The sequence below is a fragment of the Lissotriton helveticus genome, chromosome 4_2 (genome assembly GCF_964261635.1).
Source record: "Lissotriton helveticus chromosome 4_2, aLisHel1.1, whole genome shotgun sequence".
Lineage (NCBI taxonomy): Eukaryota > Metazoa > Chordata > Amphibia > Caudata > Salamandridae > Lissotriton > Lissotriton helveticus.
In genome coordinates, this window is record NC_136064.1 from 138,608,956 (window position 1) to 138,631,277 (window position 22,322).

The 22,322-nt window shown below is 46.5% G+C and overlaps 1 protein-coding gene across 1 annotated transcript; it reads right to left on the reverse strand.

Moving 5' to 3' along the window:
• Positions 1-2,089: 2,089 nt before the first annotated feature.
• LOC144751977 (uncharacterized) lies at positions 2,090-11,271 on the reverse strand. The gene is made up of 5 exons (XM_078639935.1): positions 11,095-11,271; positions 10,862-11,011; positions 9,680-10,018; positions 4,794-4,988; positions 2,090-2,155 (listed from the first exon to the last, which is right to left on the reverse strand). The coding sequence occupies exons 1-5, from the start codon at positions 11,269-11,271 to the stop codon at positions 2,090-2,092; spliced, it is 927 nt and encodes a 308-aa protein (XP_078496061.1).
• Between the last annotated feature and the right edge of the window lie 11,051 nt (positions 11,272-22,322).

The window sequence follows — 22,322 nt, forward strand, 5'->3', positions numbered from 1 at the left end:
AGAAGAAGGAAGCAGCCTACTGGTACTAGGCGCTTATTAATGAGGGTCGAGAGGATTTCACCTTACCAAATGAGATATGGGGGAAGGTGCTGCCATCGCAGATGTACCGGCTCTATGGCAAGTATCTGTGGCTGCATGCGGGATGTGATTAAATCTGCACCCTTGAAAAAAAACTTCCTGTTTACTCTACAAAGAGCATATTAGACTCCCAAGAGGTTATCGAAAATGAACAAAGGGAGAATAAGGAGTTGCTCCAAATGCAACGAAGAAAGAGTGGATGACATCCATATGTTTTGGCAGTGCCCGCACCTCCGATCTTAATGGGAGAACGTAGATAAGATCCTCTCTGAGGTCCTCAAACAGGAAATACAGGTCAGTTCCCATTTTGATACGATTTGAGGTGAAACTAGGTGATACTGGGGGATCTAGTCTTAACAAAAAACTCAGAAATTTGTTATTTATGTTGGTACTAGCGGCCAGAGGCGAGAACTGCATAATTTGGGTTAATCTCTTACCCCCCACAGTAGAAGAATGGTCGAACTCAGTTATTAGAATAAATAAACTGGATAACGCTGGGAATTATAGCAAAAGGCTGGAGTTTTGGAATAACTGGGAACAGTACTGGGCGGAAAGAGCTTAAATACCCATGATTCGGCAAACCTTAAGGTCCAATGATTAAGCGCTCTAAAAGTTTTGGTGTATCGGGTACAGAGTACAGCCTGTGAGGAGTGGGCAAGCTGCTTAAGAGATGCCTAATAAGCCTGTAGGATAACCCCACGAAGATTAAACAGTGATCCTTTACTTCAGCTGAGTAGGATAACTCCTATGTGTTGGCTGTAGGTTGTTAAAGCTTGAATCTTTCAAATGATTTCCACGTAAGGATACCCTCTGAGAATGTCAAGATGTTCTTCTGGCTGACGCAGCAGTATTAAACATACCTGAGAACTTCATTCATGCAGTTACTCAGAAGCTGCTAAAAAATGATCTCACACTTAGGGGTGGGATGTTACCTTTGTTGTGTAGGCACAAGATGCATTTAACAGAGTGGCATTTTATTCACCTGTTACATTCCAAGCGGCAAATGACCGCTTATGTTTGTTTCACACTTACACTGCAATTGAGGTTACAAACAGCTATACAGCTTACACAGCATTAGAAATACCATTAACATAAAAATTGATTGGGTTGAAGGTGCTCTACCACACTCTATGGAAGAAGATTGGCTAAGTCCCCTTAGTAATGATGGAGCAACACAGCTCCCTCATAGCCGGTTACACACCACATCAAAACATAGCTAAAATGACAGCACCAAAATTATGCAGACTATATAATAGTCTAGTCAGAATATATAGGAGTCTGACACAGTTCGCCATGCAACCAATGACAATTAAACATTTTAGTTCTGCTCAAGCTGCATAGCCACAAATGGCTGCACCAGGCATAAGCCCACAGACTATCAATGCTGCTATTGGTAACATTTCCACCATCCAGGAGGAGATTCCATTCCGGATTGCACAGAAAAACAAGTCAGGTTGAGGCAGTGTTTACCCATAGACAATATTCGTGCCAATGGGGATGGCTGCCCCAGTGGAGGATTTCTGCGGTATTTACCAGAACTCATGGTGCCCCCTCCCTAGCTGTTTTGCCAGAGGTGCTTAAACAGATCCAGAATGAGTATGGAGCGGCCCCTGCCCTGGAACTGATGATGAAACTGATGACCCATCTTGGCACAGTGTCTGCCGTTATGTTGAGTAACGTTAAAGAGAAGCAGCAGCATTTGCATTTTTTCTGGACAGCAGGAGTGCAAATGACCTAAAATATCAAAGAAACCTTTGGAACAGTGGGTAGAAATTATTTGAGAGCTAGACCTAGCACACCACAAATTAAGGGTAGTTCTGAAAAGGAAAACTCTAAGCAAGCACTGAATCTTCTACAAATAAGGGATGGTATAGTAAGAAACACAAAGGAAAGACTGAGTCACAGGTGGATCTCCTCAACAGGAGGCCACTAAAAAGTGCTACAATTTGCGTAACCGTGATAACATTAAGATGCCTGACAGGGATCAGTATACTGAAACATTTCATGTCATTCATTTCAGGTCAGGGTGCATATCAGAGGAGTACTTGAAACCAAAAGATTCACAACACTCTTCTGACTACGCAGTAATAAGGGAAGATAAACTTAAACAGTTAAAGCCTCAATTACACAGATATTGAGGACACTGCTTCTGAGCGGGGACTGGGCTCTGACCATGCTGGATAGGGCAGCAGAACTCATGATAGTTCATCAGAACCTGATGGATTGTCTGGTGGCTGTCACATTGAGAGACAATTGGAAACACCGGAAACAAGGGCATGTGTCAAGTATCTTTTATTCGAGAATCAACTTCAATTGGAGGGAGACATGCTGAGTTATATTAAAGTTGTTTTTTTGGGAAAACGTGTTATTTGGCTACAACATTACCTTGGCTGAGAAGAATTGCCCAACGAGATTCGTGATGGGCTGCCCTGAGGGAGAAAGAATAATTGTCCTACTTTTTCCGACCTTGCTACAGAATCAGTTAAACATTCAAACACCAAGGAGTGGGCATTGGCACTAGCTCCTGATATTGGACCACAACCATGTGGGGTGGGATAACGGTTCCCCTTATCATGTAATACCAGTGTCAAAGACAATACCCTATTGAAAATTAGGCTGAAAAATAAAGTTAGCGAGATCCTCAGACAACTTCAATATCAAGGTGTAAGAGAAAGCTACTCCTCTCCTATGGATAATCTTTTGTTTCCCATGATAAATCCAAACCCTTTATACCAACTAGTATTAGATTACAGACACCTGAACATAGCTGCACATACATTCGCTGCACAAAAGGCACACAACACAGCACTAATGAATAACATTGTGCACAAAAAATACAAAACAACACTAGATATCTCAAATTGATATGTCTGCAAATGTTTTGCACCTGAAAGAAGGTACTTGACCATATTAAGCACTATGAGCTCTCAAAAACAGTTCTGCCATTTGCCCCAGGGGTAAAGGAATAGCCCAGTTTACAGAACCTTTGCAAGAATTTGACAGATAGGCATTGTCATATGTCAATGACATATATTTGATGAATGCAGATCTTTGTACATACTTGACCAGAGTGAATCTCATAGTTCTGGGATACGCTCACATGGGCTACAAATTCAACTGCAAAATTCAAAAATAGCCCACCTGAATGTTTATCAGGGGTGCAACGGACGAATCATCAATCAATCAATCAGGGAATTGTAAATGTGCTACTCACCTGTGGGGGTCTCAAGGCGCTGAGAGCGAAGGGGGTTAAGCAGATCTTTTTAGCCAAAGAGCCAGGTCTTGAGAGTCTTCCTAAAGGTGTTCAGGGAGGGGGTGCATCTGATGTCTGTCGGGAGGTCGTTCCAGGTCTTGGCTGCAATGTGAGAGAATGATCTTCTGCCTCCTCTGTCTCTGTGGATGCACGGGGTTTCGGCCAGTGCGAGGTTGGAAGATCGGGGTATGCCCGCCCAGCGCCTCCTCTGCCCCCTCCTCTTCAGGGAGAAGGTGGTGGCCCACTCAACAGCCACATGGCTCATGTCCACTGAAGGACTAGAATTAAGCTCTGTCTTCGGGCCCATACATCCATCAACAAATACAGGGACACAGGTGACATGTGCACGCAAATCCTCTCCACTATTGCACACGGTACCTACCCACAGCACCAACAGATGCTAGCAGCCCCCTCTGGCACAACAACACATCGACCCCTCCCAACACTACTTGCCCCATCTGTACCCACATTTCAAGTTCGATCTGTCAATCCACTGAACAGCAGTCATTCGAATTCAGATATAGGTGAGGTGGTTTTCACACAGAGATACCACATCGAAGGTAACCACAACATCCTGAACAGGGGCAATATTCTCCACCTAATCACCCATATCCCATATCCCATGTTGACACACATGTCAATGTTTGCCACGGACTCCCACATCAAGTCCAAAAATTGTCCGGATATACCAGCAGTCACATCAGTCGGCAATACTTCCCGAAGCAAATCAGCTGGTGGACTAGGGCATCGTGATCAAGCACCGGCCCCACGACAGATATACGTACATTCTAAGCATTAACCGCCTGTGAGGGGGCAAGTGCGGGGACCACAGGGGGTGGCGAATCAGTAATGCTATGATCAGTTTCAAAAGAGGCAGAGTCAGGAAATAGTGCACGAAGCGAAGGCTTTATTTTTAAATAAGCTTTTCTCCTCTTAGTGGTTGCTCTCAGTCTTGCGAAGTCAGAGGTCTCCGTTCTGACTCCTCTGGTGAAACCGGGACTAGCCAGTATGACGTAGGGCTGTAGACCTGTCTAGCTGCTCTTTCCGGTCGGAAGACGAGTTGGTGTCGGTCCGCTGACGGGCTCGTGTCTCCGGAGAAATCCCCAAAAGGCAAAGAAAGAGAAAGAACACAGTCACTGGGACGTCCACACAGGACTTCCAGGGGGGCCGGGGAGTGAGGGAAACCAAGTGCACAACAACACACAGCCGTCCGTGGTGCTCGTGAGGGGAAGGGGACTCGGCTATACACTATTTACACTGGGTCTCGAGGTCTTAGCGTCTCACTCCATCCCACCCAGCCCGCAACTGCGCCCCGTACCTTGTCCAGCCACGCTCCTCCCGTGGGACCGTGGCAGGGCGAAGCGCCAAACCGGTGGCCTCCTGGCTTGACGACCGCTGGGCTCTCTCCGTAGTCTTCTCCTCCGTTCTCCGCCTGCACCGCTCTCCGTCTCCACGCCAATACGCCATCCGCCTCCAGGGAAACGCCGTCCGTCTTCTCCGGCGCTCTTCCGGCTTTTGGCTCGTCCGCGCTGAAGGTGGGCGTGGCCTCGCCGGCCTGCAGTCTTGGGTTAAAGGGACCGTGCTCAATCTCCGCAGTGTAGTCCCACATACCGGAGTCCTCCTTTGAACACCAGTCCCCTAGTTCAGTGGCAGCAGTCTGTACAGGGACAACAGAAAGGGGGGTCAGCGGCAATGCGGACCACCAGTCCGAGGGCAAATCAGTATTGGCATCCCCAGAGCCCGCCTCCCCGTCACACACCTCCCCTCCTGGACTCTCCCGATCGGGGAGAGGGAGGACCCTGGACAGAAAATCAGCGTTCCCGTTATCGGACCCCTGTTTGTGTAGCACAGTGAAGGAGTAGGGCTGCAGAGAAAGAAACCATCTGAGCACTCTTGGGTTGAGCGACCTGTTGCGGTACATCCACCGCAGGGGGGCATGGTCAGTCTGCAGAATAAATGGTCTGCCCTCCAAATAGTAATGCAGTTTTTCTACCGCCCATTTGATGGCGAGACACTCTCGCTCCACCGTGGAGTACTTCTGTTCCCTAGGGAAAAGTTTCCGGCTTGTGAACAGGACCGGGTGCTCAATACCTTCATCGTCCAACTGTGATAGAACCGTCCCATGCCGGTCTCTGAAGCATCAGTGGCGAGGAGGAAGTCTCTTTTGAAATCCGGGGATAACAAAACGGGGGCCGTTGTGATTGCGTTCTTCAATAGGACGAAGGCCTCCAGGGCTTCCCTAGGAGGATTCTGTATCGCTTTGTTTTTTACTTCTTTGCGCAGGAGGTCCGTTAAGGGGGTGGCCACTTCAGCAAACTTGGGAATGAACCTCCGGTAATACCCGATTAGCCCAAGAAAAGCGCGTAGTTCCCTTTTTGTTGTCGGGAAACACGTGTCTCTGATGGCCTTGACCTTCTCGCTCTGGGGGGCTATGGTGCCCTCGCCTAGCACGTAGCCCAGGTATTTGACCCTCGTAAACGCCGCCCGGGACTTCTTGGCATTGACATGTAGTCCCGCCTCTTGCAGGGCCCGGAGGATGGCTTGGAGGTGTTGAAGGTGCTCTTTCCAGGTTTTGCTGCGGACGACGATGTCGTCCAGGTAGGCCGAGCAGAACGACGGAAAGGGTTTCAAGATGTGGTTCATGAGCCGTTGGAATGTTGCTGGGGCGCCATGAAGCCCAAAGGGGAGCACTGTGAATTCGTAGAGCCCGTCGTCAGTGATGAAGGCGGTCTTTTTCCGGTCCTCCTCCCGAAGGGGCACCTGCCAATACCCCTTGGTCAGGTCTATGGTCGTTATGTACACCGCCTCCCCTAGGTGTTCAATCAACTCATCGACGCGGGGAATGGGATATGCGTCGAAAGAGGATATCTGGTTCAGTGCTCGAAAGTCCATGCAAAAGCGTTTTGTGCCATCAGGTTTGGGCACCATCACAATCGGGGAGGCCCAGTTGCTGGATGACGGTCGGATCACCCCTAGCTCTAACATATCCCGTACTTCTTCTCTCACGGCGTCTCTCCGGGTGGCGGGAATCCTATAGGGGCACTGTCGTACTGTTTTCCCGGGGATCGTCTCGATGCGGTGCTCCACCAGGTGTGTTTTCCCTGGTAAATCCGAAAACACAGAGAGGAAGGGCACCAAGGTTTCCCTTAATTCTTGTTGTTGTCTGTCTGACAGGTCAGGGTTTACCACGAGGTGTTTTAGGGTGTTGTCTTCCGTTCTTTTGTTTGGGACCGCCAAGTGGGCACTCCTGGGTGTGGGACCGATCCACTTTTTGAGTATGTTTATGTGGTAGGTCTGGGTTTTTGATGGAGAGAGGCGTAGCCTGTAGGTGGTCTCTCCTATCATTTCGATTACTTCGTATGGACCGACCGACTCGGTTTTCTTCGTGATTGAGGGTAATAACACCAAGGCCCAGTCGCCTACCCCCATTCGTCGTAGTCGTGTCCCTCGGTCGTATGTCTTCTTTTGTTTCTTCTGCTGTTTCTCGAGGTTTGTATAGGCCAGGCTTCGCAACTTCCCCAGCTTGGACCTCAGTTGTGCTGTGTATTCCAGGGGGGTGTTTCTCTCTTGGTCTTCCTGCGCTTCCCAGGCATCTTTGGTTATTTCTAACAGAGTCCTTGGTATCCTCCCGTACAGGAGTTCAAAGGCCGAATGACCGAGACTACTCTGTTTTTGGGCCCGGAGTACGTACAGGGCCAACGGGAGTAGCCGGTCCCAGGCCGGTCCTTCGGAGGACAACATCTTTTTCAGGGTAGCTTTGAGGGTTTGGTTGTACCTCTCCACGAGACCGTCTGTCTGTGGGTGGTACACGGATGTTTTCAGATGGTGTATGTCCAGGGATGTACAGATTTCTTTCATGAGCCGTGAGGTAAACGGTGTACCTTGGTCGGTTACCACCTCTTTTGGAAAGCCCACCCTGGAAAACAGCTCTACGAACTTCTCAGCCACATTGGCGGTTGTGGGAGTTTTCAGGGGAAAGGCCTCAATGTATCTTGTGGCGTAGTCCACGATCACTAGCGCATAGAGATGTCCTCTGGGTGTCTTCGGGAGGGGCCCTATGAGGTCCATCCCCACTCGCTCAAAGGGCACCCCAATGATGGGCATTGGCTGCAGGGGGGCCGCCGGGGGTCTGTGTGTGTTCCTCCTCTGACATATTTCGCACTTCCGGCAGTACTCCTGCACATCTCTGTAGATCCCTGGCCAGTAGAAATGCCGAATGATGCTCTGTGGTCTTCTCTTTACCCGCATGGCCTGCCGTGAGATGAGCATGGGCAAAGAACAGCACCTGTTCGCGGAAAGACGTCGGAACCAAGAGCTGTATCTCTTTTCCTGCCGCTGATTCTCTGTACAACAGGTCTCTTTTTATGATGAACCTGGGATATGTTTCATTGTCCTCTTCCGGTGTGGCCTGAGCGGCCTCCCATGCGTTAAACAAAGTACGGTCCTCTGATTGGGCGAACCGGAAGCTGCGGTCCAGGACCCATGGTTCGGCCGTGACTAAAGCCGAATGGAGTTTGGGCTCGTTCAGTGGTTGTTCGTACACTGTTCTCCGAAACAGATCCAGGAAGCCAGGATTGTCCACCCCAAGGATCATTTCCTCAGGGAGGGTCTGCAACACTCCCACCCTTACTGTACTTTCGGGGAGATTTCTAGGGACAACGGACACCTGGGCTACAGGATACGGCTTTATGTCCCCGTGCACGCAACGGATGTGCACTATCGCATCTGGGACATATTGGTCGGGCAGGACAAACCTTTCTTGCACCACTGACTGCCTGCACCCGGAGTCCAGGAGGGCTTTGATGCTATACCCGTTCACCTGTATACTCACATGGAATGATGTGCCCAGCTCCGCGGAGTAGAGGACTGCCTTGGGGAGATACCCCACCTCCATAAGTTCTTCTGGTGGCCTTCTCCTGGGGCAAAGGCGTGCTATGTGCCCCCACTCTCCGCACTCGAAGCATTGAGGGCCTCTGGGTATGGGTGCTTCCATCCGGATAGGGCGAGGACGGAAAGGCTCCGGGGCGGGTTTGGTTTTCTTTTCTCCTCTTCCCAATGACAGTTGTTTCGTGGCTTTCTCCGGATCCCATCCTATGCCCCTGGGCTGTGCGCGGGCATAGTTGGCGGCCATCTCTATTGCCTGTTCCACCGTGAGATCCGAGTGCTGTCTCAGCCACCTCTGGGAACCATAGGGGAGCGCCTCCATGAACTGCTCCAGGTATATTTGTGCGAGGATTTCCTCCTTTGTACTGGTGCCGGATTTCAGCCATTTATCGGCCATCATCTTCAAGCGGAAGAAGAGGGTTTTTGGGTTTTCTCCCGGGATCCCTTTCTCTTTGCGGAACCGGACGCGATATGCTTCGGAGTCCAGACCCAGGTGGTCCAGGATCACGTTTTTGATCAGAGCATAGGGAGCGTTCCCAGCAGGGTTTGCAACCTGGTATGCGAACTGGGCCTCCCCAGTCAGCAGGGGGGCCAAGAAGAACGGCCACTTCTCTTCGGGCCAACCCAGAGCCCTGGCCGCCCTCTCGAAATTCATCAAAAAGGCATCAGGGTCCTCACCGTGCACATATTTCTGTAACGCTATTCCGGATGGGCTAGGTACATGTGCTCTATGCTCTGCTGGAACCAGCCCTGTGGGGTGTGACATTGTTTTCTGCATATTGTCCATCTGGGCGGCTATAGTGTTCTTGAATAGGTCCCTGTCGGCTTGGGCCGATGTCATCTGCCGCTCGACGGCCCATTCGAGTTTCTCCTGCCCCTTGATGAGATGCTGCAGCAGGGCGTCCATCTCGGAATCACAGATGGACTGGGATCCCACTTCTGACACCAGTTGTGAGGGGGCAAGTGCGGGGACCACAGGGGGTGGCGAATCAGTAATGCTATGATCAGTTTCAAAAGAGGCAGAGTCAGGAAATAGTGCACAAAGCGAAGGCTTTATTTTTAAATAAGCTTTTCTCCTCTTAGTGGTTGCTCTCAGTCTTGCGAAGTCAGAGGTCTCCGTTCTGACTCCTCTGGTGAAACCGGGACTAGCCAGTATGACGTAGGGCTGTAGACCTGTCTAGCTGCTCTTTCCGGTCGGAAGACGAGTTGGTGTCGGTCCGCTGACGGGCTCGTGTCTCCGGAGAAATCCCCAAAAGGCAAAGAAAGAGAAAGAACACAGTCACTGGGACGTCCACACAGAACTTCCAGGGGGGCCGGGGAGTGAGGGAAACCAAGTGCACAACAACACACAGCCGTCCGTGGTGCTCGTGAGGGGAAGGGGACTCGGCTATACACTATTTACACTGGGTCTCGAGGTCTTAGCGTCTCACTCCGTCCCACCCAGCCCGCAACTGCGCCCCGTACCTTGTCCAGCCACGCTCCTCCAGTGGGACCGTGGCAGGGCGAAGCGCCAAACCGGTGGCCTCCTGGCTTGACGACCGCTGGGCTCTCTCCGTAGTCTTCTCCTCCGTTCTCCGCCTGCACCGCTCTCCGTCTCCACGCCAATACACCATCCGCCTCCAGGGAAACGCCGTCCGTCTTCTCCGGCGCTCTTCCGGCTTTTGGCTCGTCCGCGCTGAAGGTGGGCGTGGCCTCGCCGGCCTGCAGTCTTGGGTTAAAGGGACCGTGCTCAATCTCCGCAGTGTAGTCCCACACACCGGAGTCCTCCTTTGAACACCAGTCCCCTAGTTCAGTGGCAGCAGTCTGTACAGGGACAACAGAAAGGGGGGTCAGCGGCAATGCAGACCACCAGTCCGAGGGCAAATCAGTATTGGCATCCCCAGAGCCCGCCTCCCCGTCACACCGCCCAAAGCCAATTACCTACTCCTTCTTATAATGCACCGACATCACTCGCCCAGCCAACAACCTCTTCGGAAAGCCCCTCCAACACGAAACCCTGAGAATTAAATGCTTTACAAACCAAAGATCACTCTTCCATGGCAAATTAAACATCAACAACCAAGCTGGTCATCAGGCCCATCCTGATCACCATCCTTATCGACGGCACTCTTAAGCTCCTTAGATGTAACCCAGTCAACTCCCTGAACTGACCAAATAAGCACATACCCATGATTATCCGGAACGTGACAGGACTTCAGAAATTCATCAAGGCTAAACCTGCCCTAGAGTATATCCAAAGCAGCAACATCCTTTGTCTCCAGGAGGCTTGGGCAACCACCTTTACAACTCTGTGCATTTTGAAATCCACACCCCTGCCACCATATGCAACATCATCTGGCGGCCTACTAGTGGCATCTCATTTTACTTCAAACATGCCTGCAGGCTAGAAGTCATCATACTTGCAGTCCCCTCAACCGGAATACAAACCCTACTCATCATCAGAATAAACAACCAACACCAACAGCTCCGTTTGCTTCTACGTCAATCCCGGCATCAGAAGAACCAAGCACTTGAGAAGCAAGATGGCGGCTGCTATTGCAGCCGTGTGAGGAGCTGTGGCGTTCTCTGCCTGATGTCCGACCCAACCTGGTTCTAATCGGCGTTGCTTCCCGCTGTTCTACAGTTGCTGCGGGTTACAAGACTTACCTGGTGCTTGGGGTGAGCTCCGTGGGCCACGGCGGTGGTTCCCGAGATTCGGCGCTTTACCGGGAGTGAGACCGGCGTGTTTGGCGTGCTTCCGCGCTGCTTCTGCGCTGCCGCCGTTTGGATGGTGCGGCGGCTGGGTGCTGCTGCGGGCTGCGAGTGGAGTCTTCCCGCGGTATTTCATTTGTGCACCGCTGCTGCTGCCGAGGCTGGGGCCGGTGTGGTGTGGAGCTTACTTGCTGTGAGTGGAGACGCGATTCACGGCGCCTCTGCTGTAGAGGCGAGAGACACAGGCAGGTCCTGGTGGATTGAGTTAATCGCTTGCCGTGCCTTTTACTGCAACATCGTATTGCTCGAGGGATTGCTGAAAACTGTTTGACATTGTGTTCAGCTCGAGTGATGAGCTGTTTCATTTCTAGCAAGAATAACTAATGCTGAGCTCAATACAATGTGACGTGGCAGGTCATATTTATAAAGTTGAAGGTAAGAGCTGTAACATTTAAAAAAAAAAAGAAAAAAGGAGAGCGTGGCGAGAACAGATAAAAAGGAGCCAAAAGTAAAAAAAGAAGATTGAAGTTTTTGTGTTTGAATTGAATCGAGTAATAAGTGAAACAGCAAGATTGAGTTTTGGAGGTTTACTGAAACTGTTACAGGATTATAAATTGTTACAGAGTGTTCTTCTAACCGGCCACATAAAATCATGGCCCCTAAAGGCAGAGGAGCTAAAACAAAATGTCATCAATTCAGCTAATCCTGTCAATACCACTCCAGGAGTTACAGAAAGAACAGCAACTATATCGATGACAGTACCAGAATCAGAAAATCGGGCTTTTCAGGCAAATGGGGCTATTAAAGAGCCTATAATTCCCGATTTATTTAGAAAAAAATATATACCTAACCCTTCTAAAAATAGTACTAACGAGCAGACCTCCTCCAAAGCTCTACCTGACGCAATTCATTCAGCCAAATCTCCTGTAAACGCAGTAGTGATAACAGTTGAGGAAGCAGCTGGAGCAGCTGGAGCAAGAGCAGGAGTGATAGATGATGCACTAGCTGAACTCTGTCATGCTGTAGAAGAAGTCAGAGTCTCGCCCAGGGTGAGTGAACAACACGATGCAGATTCCATTGAATCAGGGGGCCAATTTTTCTCCATGTCTGATGTGTCGTTAACATCTGAAGGGGACCTTGACGAGGAGCTATCTAGTGACGGTCATCTACTTGTAAAAGATTGGGCCGATGATCGTAATGATGGTTCAGAAGAAGACCCTCTTGGATCAGACTTTTTATCGAAAGAAGGAGCCCCAAATACCGTTCGCAGGGTCATAGAGGCTAAAATAGGTGAAAATGTAGGCTCTATAAGTCAACCGCAATGGGAAGGGGCTGGTATAAATGTTGGAACTGATCTTGAATCCTTAGAGTTATTGGAGGGAGACGAAGAGGTTACATTGAAGTCAATTTATAAATTACAAACGTCAATGTACAGAATGATCATGACTCACAGAGAGGAAACTTAAGCAGAGGGACTTCGTACTTAAGGAGCTGTGCGTAAGCTCCAGAATGTTGTTCGTCGGTTGGCCAAATCAAATACAGATACTAATCTAAGAGTACAGGAGACTGAGACTCGCATATCCGCGATAGAGGATGAACTTACTTTACAAATAACCTCAATTAAAGATCTTGACAGTACTAGACAAGATTCCGATTGGAAGTTAACTGATTTGGAAAATCGCGCAAGGCGTAACAACCAACGTATACTGGGAGTGGCAGAAAAATCAGAGGGAAAGGATGTTCGACGATTTGTTGTTGAGATGCTCTCAGATGCCTTTCAGGATCTTAAAGGATGGGACTGGGATAAAGAAGTCTTAAGAGCTCATCGCTTTCCTTTTAATCTAAAACATGGTCAGGAGGGGGGAAGCAAAAATCCAAGAGCTATTCTTATAAGTTTACAGAATTATTTACTTCGTGAGACTCTATATGATTTGGCAAGGCCATCCAAAACTAGAAAGGGCTTGGGGCACGAATTTTTTGTCCGACCAGATTTTTATTTTGCAACAGTCCAACAACGCTGGAGACTTGAACAGTTAATGGCACCAATACAAGCCAAGGGGGGATAAGCCTTTCTTTTAAATCCGGATAAGCTTAAGGTTGTGCATAAGGGGAAAACTATTTACTTTGTATCGGAGATCAAAGCACAACAATATTTAGAAACTATGCAATAGTGATTTACAGGATAGAGATGAAGGATAATACCTGTATGTAGCTTGAGTGGGCAACCCTTCTAGTTTTGTTTATTTTCATGTTTTTTGTCTTTCTTGGTGTTAGAGGTATATTATTTACAGGCCGGGCTGGCCCGGGCGGAACAACAGCCCATACTCACTTACCATCAATGAGGGCATTAGCCCTTACGCTTCCGGTTGGGGGGGTGCTGGGGAAAGGGTAGGTTGGGAGGGTTTAGCTGGGGGGGTTGTGGGTGGGAAAAGTTTTCTTTTTTTGGGGTGCAAGGACATACAGCTGAAAGATGTTTTCATTCTAAGGCTATGATCTATCTATGGCAGGTGTCGAATTTTGTAAATTTCTGTTATCATATGCTTTACTGTGCTAAATTACTAAAAGAATATAATGGCTAAGCTGTCGATATGCTCTATTAATGTCTGCGGGCTAAATGACAAAAGAAAAAGGGGAATAATGGCTCAGATGCTAAAAACTATGCGGCTGGACGTAGTTTGTATACAGGAGACTCACATTGCTTGGTCTAATAGAGGGTGGCTAAAAGACCTTGGATTGGAAGTTGTAGGGTGTTCTCGTCAGAGCTCTACAATAAGAGGGGTTGCAATTCTTAAGAGATTTGGATTGGGGGAAATTAAAAAAGTCAAAGAAGATTTATTAGGTCGATGGGTTATTGCTGAACTTAAATTTGGAGGATTGACTGTCACTATCTGCTCACTATATGCATCAGTAATTGACGATCCCACTGCCCTTAATCATCTAAGTGTGGAGTTAGCTCAATGGTCATCCAACATTGTACTATGTGGAGATTTTAATTTACACATGGAGGAAACATTTGACATTTATGGCAGTACCCCATATAAAGGTAGGAAGAAGAAGGTATTTGGTGCACTTAAAGAGATAATTCTAGAATATAGAATGTTAGATGTAGGGTATGAGAAAAGGGGGGGAGTGTTTGGATATACTTTTTTTTCTGCCCGCACCAAAAATCTTTTAGATTGGATTACTTTTTTGTATCTAAGTGCTTATACAATGAACTTACTCAAGTGGAATATGGGGTGCTACCGAAAATTATTTCGGATCATAATCCTATCATTTTTAAATTCGAATTAATTACTTCATTTACCCCTCGAGCATGGTCATTCGACCGCAAACTATTGTATGATTCATCCTATGTTGATCACATGAATATTTGTATCCCCAAATTTTTTTCTAATAATAAAGGCACTGCACCTTTTGAAATAGTCTGGGATGCTTTTAAATGTGGGGTACGGGGAGAAACATTGAGCTACTCAATAAGAAAACAAAAGGAGGCTAGAATGCGAGAAGAATTAGAAATGAAAAATTTAAGATTGCTAGAGATTCAGCTTATGCAGGCGTGCAATAGAGGATTAGTTACTGAAAGCATTATAAAGGAGTTAATGACTCTCAAAGTTAAGATTCATCAGGGGTACGCGACAAAGTTTGCTCAGCAAGTTTCTGCCTTTAGGACAGAGGTTTATGAAGTTGGTGATAATTCTGGCAAACATTTGGCTAAGAGGGCCAGGCAGAAAGCGGCATTTGCTAGCATCGATAAAATAAATAATTTGACAGGGATAACTGTTAATAAAATAGAGGATATTCTTAAAGTATTTAGTGACTTCTATTTTAAACTGTATACTGAGGATGCGAGGTCAGATTGTTTAGATCAGACTACTCAGTTTATTGAATCAGCTTTAAATATCATCTTATCTAGCGAAGAGAAGGGGAAATTAGATATACCATTTACTTGGGAGGAAATTGAACTTTCTCTAATGTCTCTAGCCTCAGGAAAAGCAGCTGGTCCTGATGCTATTCCTTTAGAGTTTTTTAAACAGTTTCGGAGTGCCTTAAAAATAGAACTAGTAGATCTATGTCTGAGAGCTCAACAAGGTATTGCCCCTCAATCATGGCATGATTCAATAATTACTGTGTTTCCTAAAAAAGGTAAGCCTCCGTTATTACCCTCATCTTTTCGTCCTATATCACTCATAAATGCCGATAGTAAAAAAAAATCTAAAATTTTAGCTCTAAGATTATCTAATATTATTTCTCCCCTAGTTTCTATTTATCAACATGGCTTTATCCCTGCTAGAGACACTGCTGATCACATTCGACGGGTGATTCCTGGATTGGTCCCAGGCAACTCGGTCTAATGTTGGACTAATATTTCTAGATGCTGAAAAAGCTTTTGACCGGGTTGCTTGGGACTATCTGTGGGAAATTCTATCTAGGAAGGGACTAGGCCCCGGTATTATAAAAGCTTTAAAAACTCTGTATATCGCTCCTAAAGCGTGTATTCGAATTAACGGACAAATCTCCCCTCCTTTTTCAGTGACCAGGGGGACTCGACAAGGATGTCCCTGTTCTCCTTTACTTTTTGCTTTTTATATTGACCCCTTAATTAACCGTTTTTTTGGAACAAAAAATTAAACCTATTCATTTAGCTAATAATAATTATCGAGTTTTAGCTTACGCTGACGATATAGTGATAACCACTACTGATGTTCAGACAGCTCTACCAGCGATTGACGACCTTGCTAAACAATTTGGGCTTTTCTCCGGTTACAAACTCAACTTGGAGAAAACACAAATTTTATGCTCAGGAGATAATCCACCTTCAAATATTTCCACTACTTCAGAGGTCACATATTTAGGAATAAAGATTTCCCTCCCCATAGAGAAGATACCAGAACGCAATATAAACCCCATAATAACTCAAATTAATGCTTCACTGCAGCGCTTGGATCACCTACATTTATCTCTATATGGTAGACTTAACATTTTAAAAATGATGATCTTACCAAAAGTATTGTATATCTACCGTACAATACCATTAGAATTTTAGTCGCTTTGCTTTAAAAATCTGGAAAGAAGTACTTTTCGTTTTTTATGGGGTTATAAACGTCACAGGAAAGCATCAAAGAAAAAGATACTCAGTAATGAACAAGGTGGATGGAATGTTCCTTATTTTCTTTTTTATTATTTATCTGCTGCATTGCAATACATAAGTCCTTTAATTATGGGAGATAGGGTAGAAATTCTGAACTGTCAAACTCCTTCAATTTACGAAATGATTATGGGCGAGCAAGTCAAAGGTAGTTTTTTGAGGATTGTAGAGCCCAGCTATCACAAAAAAACAAAATATAAGATATTTAAGGCAGCTTTCGGAGTCTGGCAAAAAATTCGTAAACATATAAAATTATATAAACTAAATGCTTATACTCCCCTTATATCAAAGGGCCTTTTACCTGAAATTTTTTGTGATTTAACTATGTATAGATGGCAGCAGAAAGGAATACGGTATCTGGGAGACCTATTTAGTAATGATCAAATTGTTTCATTTCATTTTTTCAAATTTCTCCAACTTCGAAGCTTCCTACAGAACCAATTTTTAATTTCCCCAGTTAAAATGACGAAAATGTCATTGTTAGAACTCTTGCAAAAAAAAACCCCGTATAGGTGCTATCTATTTAAGTTTAATTCAGGAATTTGGGGATGATTTAGGACAATGTCAGCGGAAATAGGCTAATAGCCTAGGTATATCTGATGTGGATATTTTGTTATCGATTAAAATGGCTTCAGATTGCCTAATGACAGGGATGATGAAATCCCAACATTTTATGTGCATTCATAATCTATACTACACCCCAAACAAAGTTGCTAAGTGGAGTACAACGACAGGTACGAATTGCAATCGCTGTGGGTTATATGCAGCTGATGAATTGCATATGTTTTTTTTTGCCCTAAACTTTCTATGTTGTTTCAACATGTTGAAAATTTTCTAGCTATTATTCTTAAGAGTGAGATTAAGATAACGGCGGAATTAGTGTTGTTGGGTATTGATCATACTGTTGTTAGGTCAACACCAATTTCTTGTTTTTTATTTTTATGTATGGCTGCAGTTAGATCCTGCATTACTAAGGAATGGATTAGCTCGGACCCGCCGTCATTCTTTATGTGGCGTGAAAAATTATTGTTTATGTATAATATTGAATCTGCTATATATAAGTTAAAGGGGGTTAAAAAGAGAATATTGGGGGAGAAAATTTGGGCACCAATTGCCGAATGGATTTAAACTTTTTATGTTGATTGAATCAGATTTATGTTATAAATTGTTATGTACTTTATGAGGACTTTGACTTATTTTGGTAACTATGTACTGCTGTATTTCCTTGCAATAAAACAATAAAATTTAGAAAAAAAAAAAAAAAAAAAAAAAAGAACCAAGCACTTGACGACCAGGCGACATCATTGAAGAACTCCTCATCAAATTCACTCATAGTGGATTTTAACAACAGATCACTTGGTATGCCAACAAAGGATAACAAACTACCTAAAGAGGTTGCTCAACTGCAAACTCTATTTGACTTTTGCTGTATACTGTCCTCTTACTACCTCAAAAAAGCAATGGACCAAAAAATGGCTCCCGCTTCCTACTTACAGAAACATTTCTACAACCGACTACATATTTTTCAGCAACCTACAAGCACTACAGCTCAGCGATTTTGACATAGATGACCCGGCAGGGAGCGACCACAGACCCCTGAGAGTATCCTTCAGACTCTGCAAAACTGAGATCATATCAAATAAGGCTAACATAGGCAAGCCAAACACCGAGAATTTGATAGGAGGAACAACCTTGCCTGTATGCGCAGGGTGAGTTTGGAGCACCATATACATACCTATATTACCTATGCGAGCAAGCGCACTTTGCGCATTACTGGAACAAACGGCATGATTACATTCCACACATTGCAATAAAATTAGATGAGGCATACCCAATACCAATTTCAGCATTCAGGGATATCGTGGAAATCAATAAATCCAGTACAGAGCACGATAGAGGCATGGAAAAAATTAGCGCAACAATCTCATAAGAAACCAATACATACTCTGGCATTACCTTCTTTGTGACACCCTGACATATCAGTCACACAAGCGAGCAAAGCAAAAACACAAGGAGACACAAGGAGATGGAGGACGGAGTGCTGATACTTTTCAGACACTCACCCCCAGTCACAGATCTGGGTTGAGTCCATTATTGTTCTTTAGCTCACCATGCCACCCCAGTTTAGAGACAGCTATATGCAAATCATTCTTGACCCTGTGCCTCATGGGAACAGTCCTGAGGAAAAACAGCCCAAATTACAACCGATGCCCAGGCTGCTGGCACAAGACGCCTCTTCGTTCCCATTACGATCAGTTACCAAATAAAGAGACGGGCGCTGGGAGCGGGAGCGCAAGAACAGAGTTTTATTTCTCATGAGGAGAGCCTGTCATTTCGGACACGCGCACAATGTCTTCAAGAGGTGCTCTAACAAGTTTCTCTGACGTTCCGTCTTTTATACACAGGTTTATGATGTACAAACATTCCTTATTGTAATAAAGAAACTTTGAAGTACGAGAAGGCATGTTTGGAATCCCAGCTTCAGGCCTATTCCCACACATGTCGCTCGGATGTCGTTTCCCCTCCCAAATGTAACATGTGCTTGTAATCTTGCAGCCGGACATTCCAACAGGACACGAGGGCAAGGGGGGGTGGTCAGATCTAAGTTTGGACAGGCGATAAGATCGGACACTTCAGTTGGTGTGTCACGTTTTGCTATGCGGGGCCAGGGGGGTACATCCATGAGGCTTTGTTTTATGACTTGGGACCGGGTCGAGAGGCCAGGTGTAGCCGGGGGGGGGGTCATCAGAAGAGGGGAAGGGCGTTCCTGGGAGGAATGCAGGGGGTGTCGGTCAGGCAGGGGTGTCACTTTTAGAGCAGGGTCGCGCAGAGGGAGAGGGGTTTATGGCCTATGTATGAGAGAGCGGGGGTGTTCAACGGGGGGGGTGCTGGGGATTTTAACAAACGGGCAGAGAGGCCTTGGTGCCTAAAATGGCTGTCGTGTACGTGCGTGCATGGGTCTATGCTGGTGGGATGATGCGGTCAATGCTTCGCGGTATTCGTTCTGCTTACAGCGAGGGGTATGGTGAACACAAATGAACGCCGCTTATGTACATATACATTGTCATTTTCCACAGTCGCCGCTTTTTAACATAAGTTAGTTCATTTCCGTGTTTATCCTAACTGATGGGGTGTACATGTAGCCATGTGTGGTCAATGAAATAGCGTTTGTCAATACTGGCGGATTGCATATAACCATGTGCAGTCGATGCGATGGACGAGGTGCAATACATGTGAATTTACATTTGTCGTGATTTATATATGAGTCTAGAGATCGGCATACAACTCAGTCGGAGTCAATCAAGGAAATGTTCCGACACATTATGGAACCATGTTCTGACTCTCTCTCCGGCGGTATCAATGTACAGTTAGAAGTGACCGATGAAACATTTTGAAAGCAATACAAAGTGGTTGAGGGAGGAATTCAGTTCAATACAAGCAAGTGGTCAAGGGGGGGGTAGGAAGTTCAGGAAGGGGAGGGGGGGTCTTCGCCACAGTGTCTCTTTAGCAGCGAGCCATCACTGGTAGGCTCTAGTAGTTCGTGTTCTTCCATTGGCGCTGTTGAGCACCGGCGGTGGAGCTATAGGTCCAGCTCGGTTCCATCCTTACACGTAGCAGGGTGCGATCTGTCCTCGGCTGTTAGACCACAGTCCTGTTTCCTAACTAATCTTCTTAAGGGTGCCTCATGCTGGGCACCTGCATTTCTTTCTCCTTCTGTGGCAAACCCTATTCTACCTAAATGCTGTTCTTCTTCGCTGAGTCAAAATCCATGTGAAAGAAAAAAAGGGGGGGGGTGGTCGGATACTCGAGGGAAGAGAGGGCGGAGTGGGATCAGATCTTTGAGACAAACCAAGGGAGCAAAGGATGACAAGCAGGCAGGCCCATCAATCAGGCTCAAAGGGGCGGGGACTTCTGGCACGCGTGGGTCAGCAAGCAGAGGGCTTCAAGGCAGCCCTCCATCCTTTCGTTTTTCGTGTTTGAGAGTAGTGCCTCGTCCCGCGTCTCGTTGCTCTGCGGCTCCACCTTTGGTCGAGGTTGCATGTGCTTCCTGATCTGCGGCTAGGCTGTGCGTCACGTCCGGCCCCTCTCCTCCGGTGATTGCGTATCTTTGAATGGGTACAAAACAAGCTTTAGAGAACTGGCAGGAGAAGACATTTATACATTTCAATTCCGCCCCCACTCTTAAGTAGTTGGGAATACGTTCATCGGTCACGGTCAGAAGTTATCACTATGGAGTATGTGTGCGGGCATTTCTACTGGGTTTGTACTAAGTCTATTTGGCGTTCGTTCATGACGTATATGGAGAGAAGTCAGACTCCTATCAACTGCGTATTCCATCACACTCGAAATCGGATCCTTCAGTAGAGACTCGTCTTTCTAACCCAAGCCCTGGCAGTCTTCAATCATCATGAGAGAGGGACAGAGGCTAAACATTCATTTCTCGGGAGCAACAGTTAATCAGGGTCATCAGTTATACTTCGGGATATGGAGCTGGGGTCAATCGGGAGAAACGAGGACACTTTGGACGCCCGTACTTGGGAGCAGAGAGGTGGGGCAATCTGGGCATTGGAGATCGTGTTTCTAATGAATCGAGAACAGAGGGCCACTGACATATAGTCCACCTATAAAGAGGCCAGATTAGGGGACATCAGTCGTCTTACCTGTCCTTTCCTTCTTAGCCAATTCAAGTTCCATCATTTTACAGAAAGGAGAGGTAGTAATATAACAAGTTACAATTGTTTTAGTTTCTGTCAATTTTGCCGAACACCTTTGTGTTAGAAAACCAATTGGGTTTGTGCTGGCGGGGCACCACGTTACCACACAAAGGAGGAGGGAGCAGGGGGACCCTCAGAGAGAGAGAGAGAGAGAGAGTCGTCCGCATTTTAAATGAACTATTCGGTACACGTACGACATGGAGAGAGAGAGAAAGAGAGAGAAAAACGTGTACAATAATAGGCCATTTAGTGCGCCCACAACACAGAACAGCAGGGGTCAAGTTATACAGAAACACAGGCTGAGGGACGACGTAGATCCATACATTACGTACACATGAATTCAGGCGGGGAGGAGGGATAGTACAGGTATTATATACAAACATCCAAGACAAAACATAGAACAATACTTGGCCAAAAAAACATTTCTCCCTGCATGCTGCGCATCCTTAGTATCCTACTTGATTCATCTGGCTGCCTTTGCTGGTGGCCTCGGTTGCAAATACTTACACCTTTGTCAATTGTTCGGGAACTAACCTGGTCGGGCTAATACTCACGGTGGGATCTTCGAATCATTTTTAGCGAATGGGTATCCAGGCTGAGGCAACGAAGGGTGTCAGTCGGGAGAACAATGGGGCAGCTTTGAGTTTCATGTCTCTGAGGGTGCAAGAAGGAGGTGGTAAATCTTAAACATTGACAATATTCCTAGTCTCCCAGGAGGAGGGTACTCGGGTAAACCTCACCCCGGAATATTCCTGAACCTTTCCCTATTTAGTTACCGTATGAATTTACTCATGGGTGCACGTCATTCTTGGTTGCTTATTCGGGGTGCCGGTTGGAGTCATATTTTGTCATACTGCAATAACCCGCCAAGTTTCTGCTTCAGGCCACCCTCCCAGTTGCCGGGTTCAGAGAGAGAGAGACGTTTCTAAGTAAGGGAGTGCTATATCTTTGTTTGTTCGTCGTGTATAGGTACCATGTTCAGACCCCTCTTCCCCATTCCATCGGCCGTTCGATCATCACTTGAGTCATACAAAAAACATTTCTCTTATCACTCCAAACGTGTGCAACGTGTATTCAGTCGAGCTATACACATCAGGGCATGCACGCGTGCATTCATATCACACAAATTCGTCACGTTCTCAGGGCAGTCCCCAATAGACAATATACAATTTTTCCGTGCGGAACCATGGCGTGTTGCGTGGGTCTTCTCCATACTCTAGTCGACGTTCCGATGTGACCTGCAGAAAAGAAAGGGAAAAGAAGGGGTGGGGGGCAGCGTTTCATAACACATCATCGCGTATAAACCCGAAAATGCTTTTACTTACCACATACTCGACCTATCTTCCGCGGGATGCAGTCCCTTTCATCTCGGCGTTTAAGCCCAGAGGGACCGGTTGCTTTACGTTGCACAAAAACAAAAATACATATATAAAAATACACACACAACAAAACCTGGATCCTTCACATTTGCAATATTTCTGTGTACTTTGCCTTTTTAACCTTTAAGTAATCGAGTTGCCTCATTCCACCTGTATTTTACTTATATCGGAAACAG

Coding starts and splice junctions, on each gene's coding strand:
- LOC144751977 (XM_078639935.1), bottom strand. CDS start 11,271: ATGAAACAGCTCATCACTCGAGCTGAACACAATGTCAAACAGTTTTCA. Junction 11,012..11,094: donor CGCGTCTCCACTCACAGCAA/GTAAGCTCCACA, acceptor CTCCACTCGCAG/CCCGCAGCAGCACCCAGCCG. Junction 10,019..10,861: donor GAGCTCACCCCAAGCACCAG/GTAAGTCTTGTA, acceptor GTCCCTGTACAG/ACTGCTGCCACTGAACTAGG.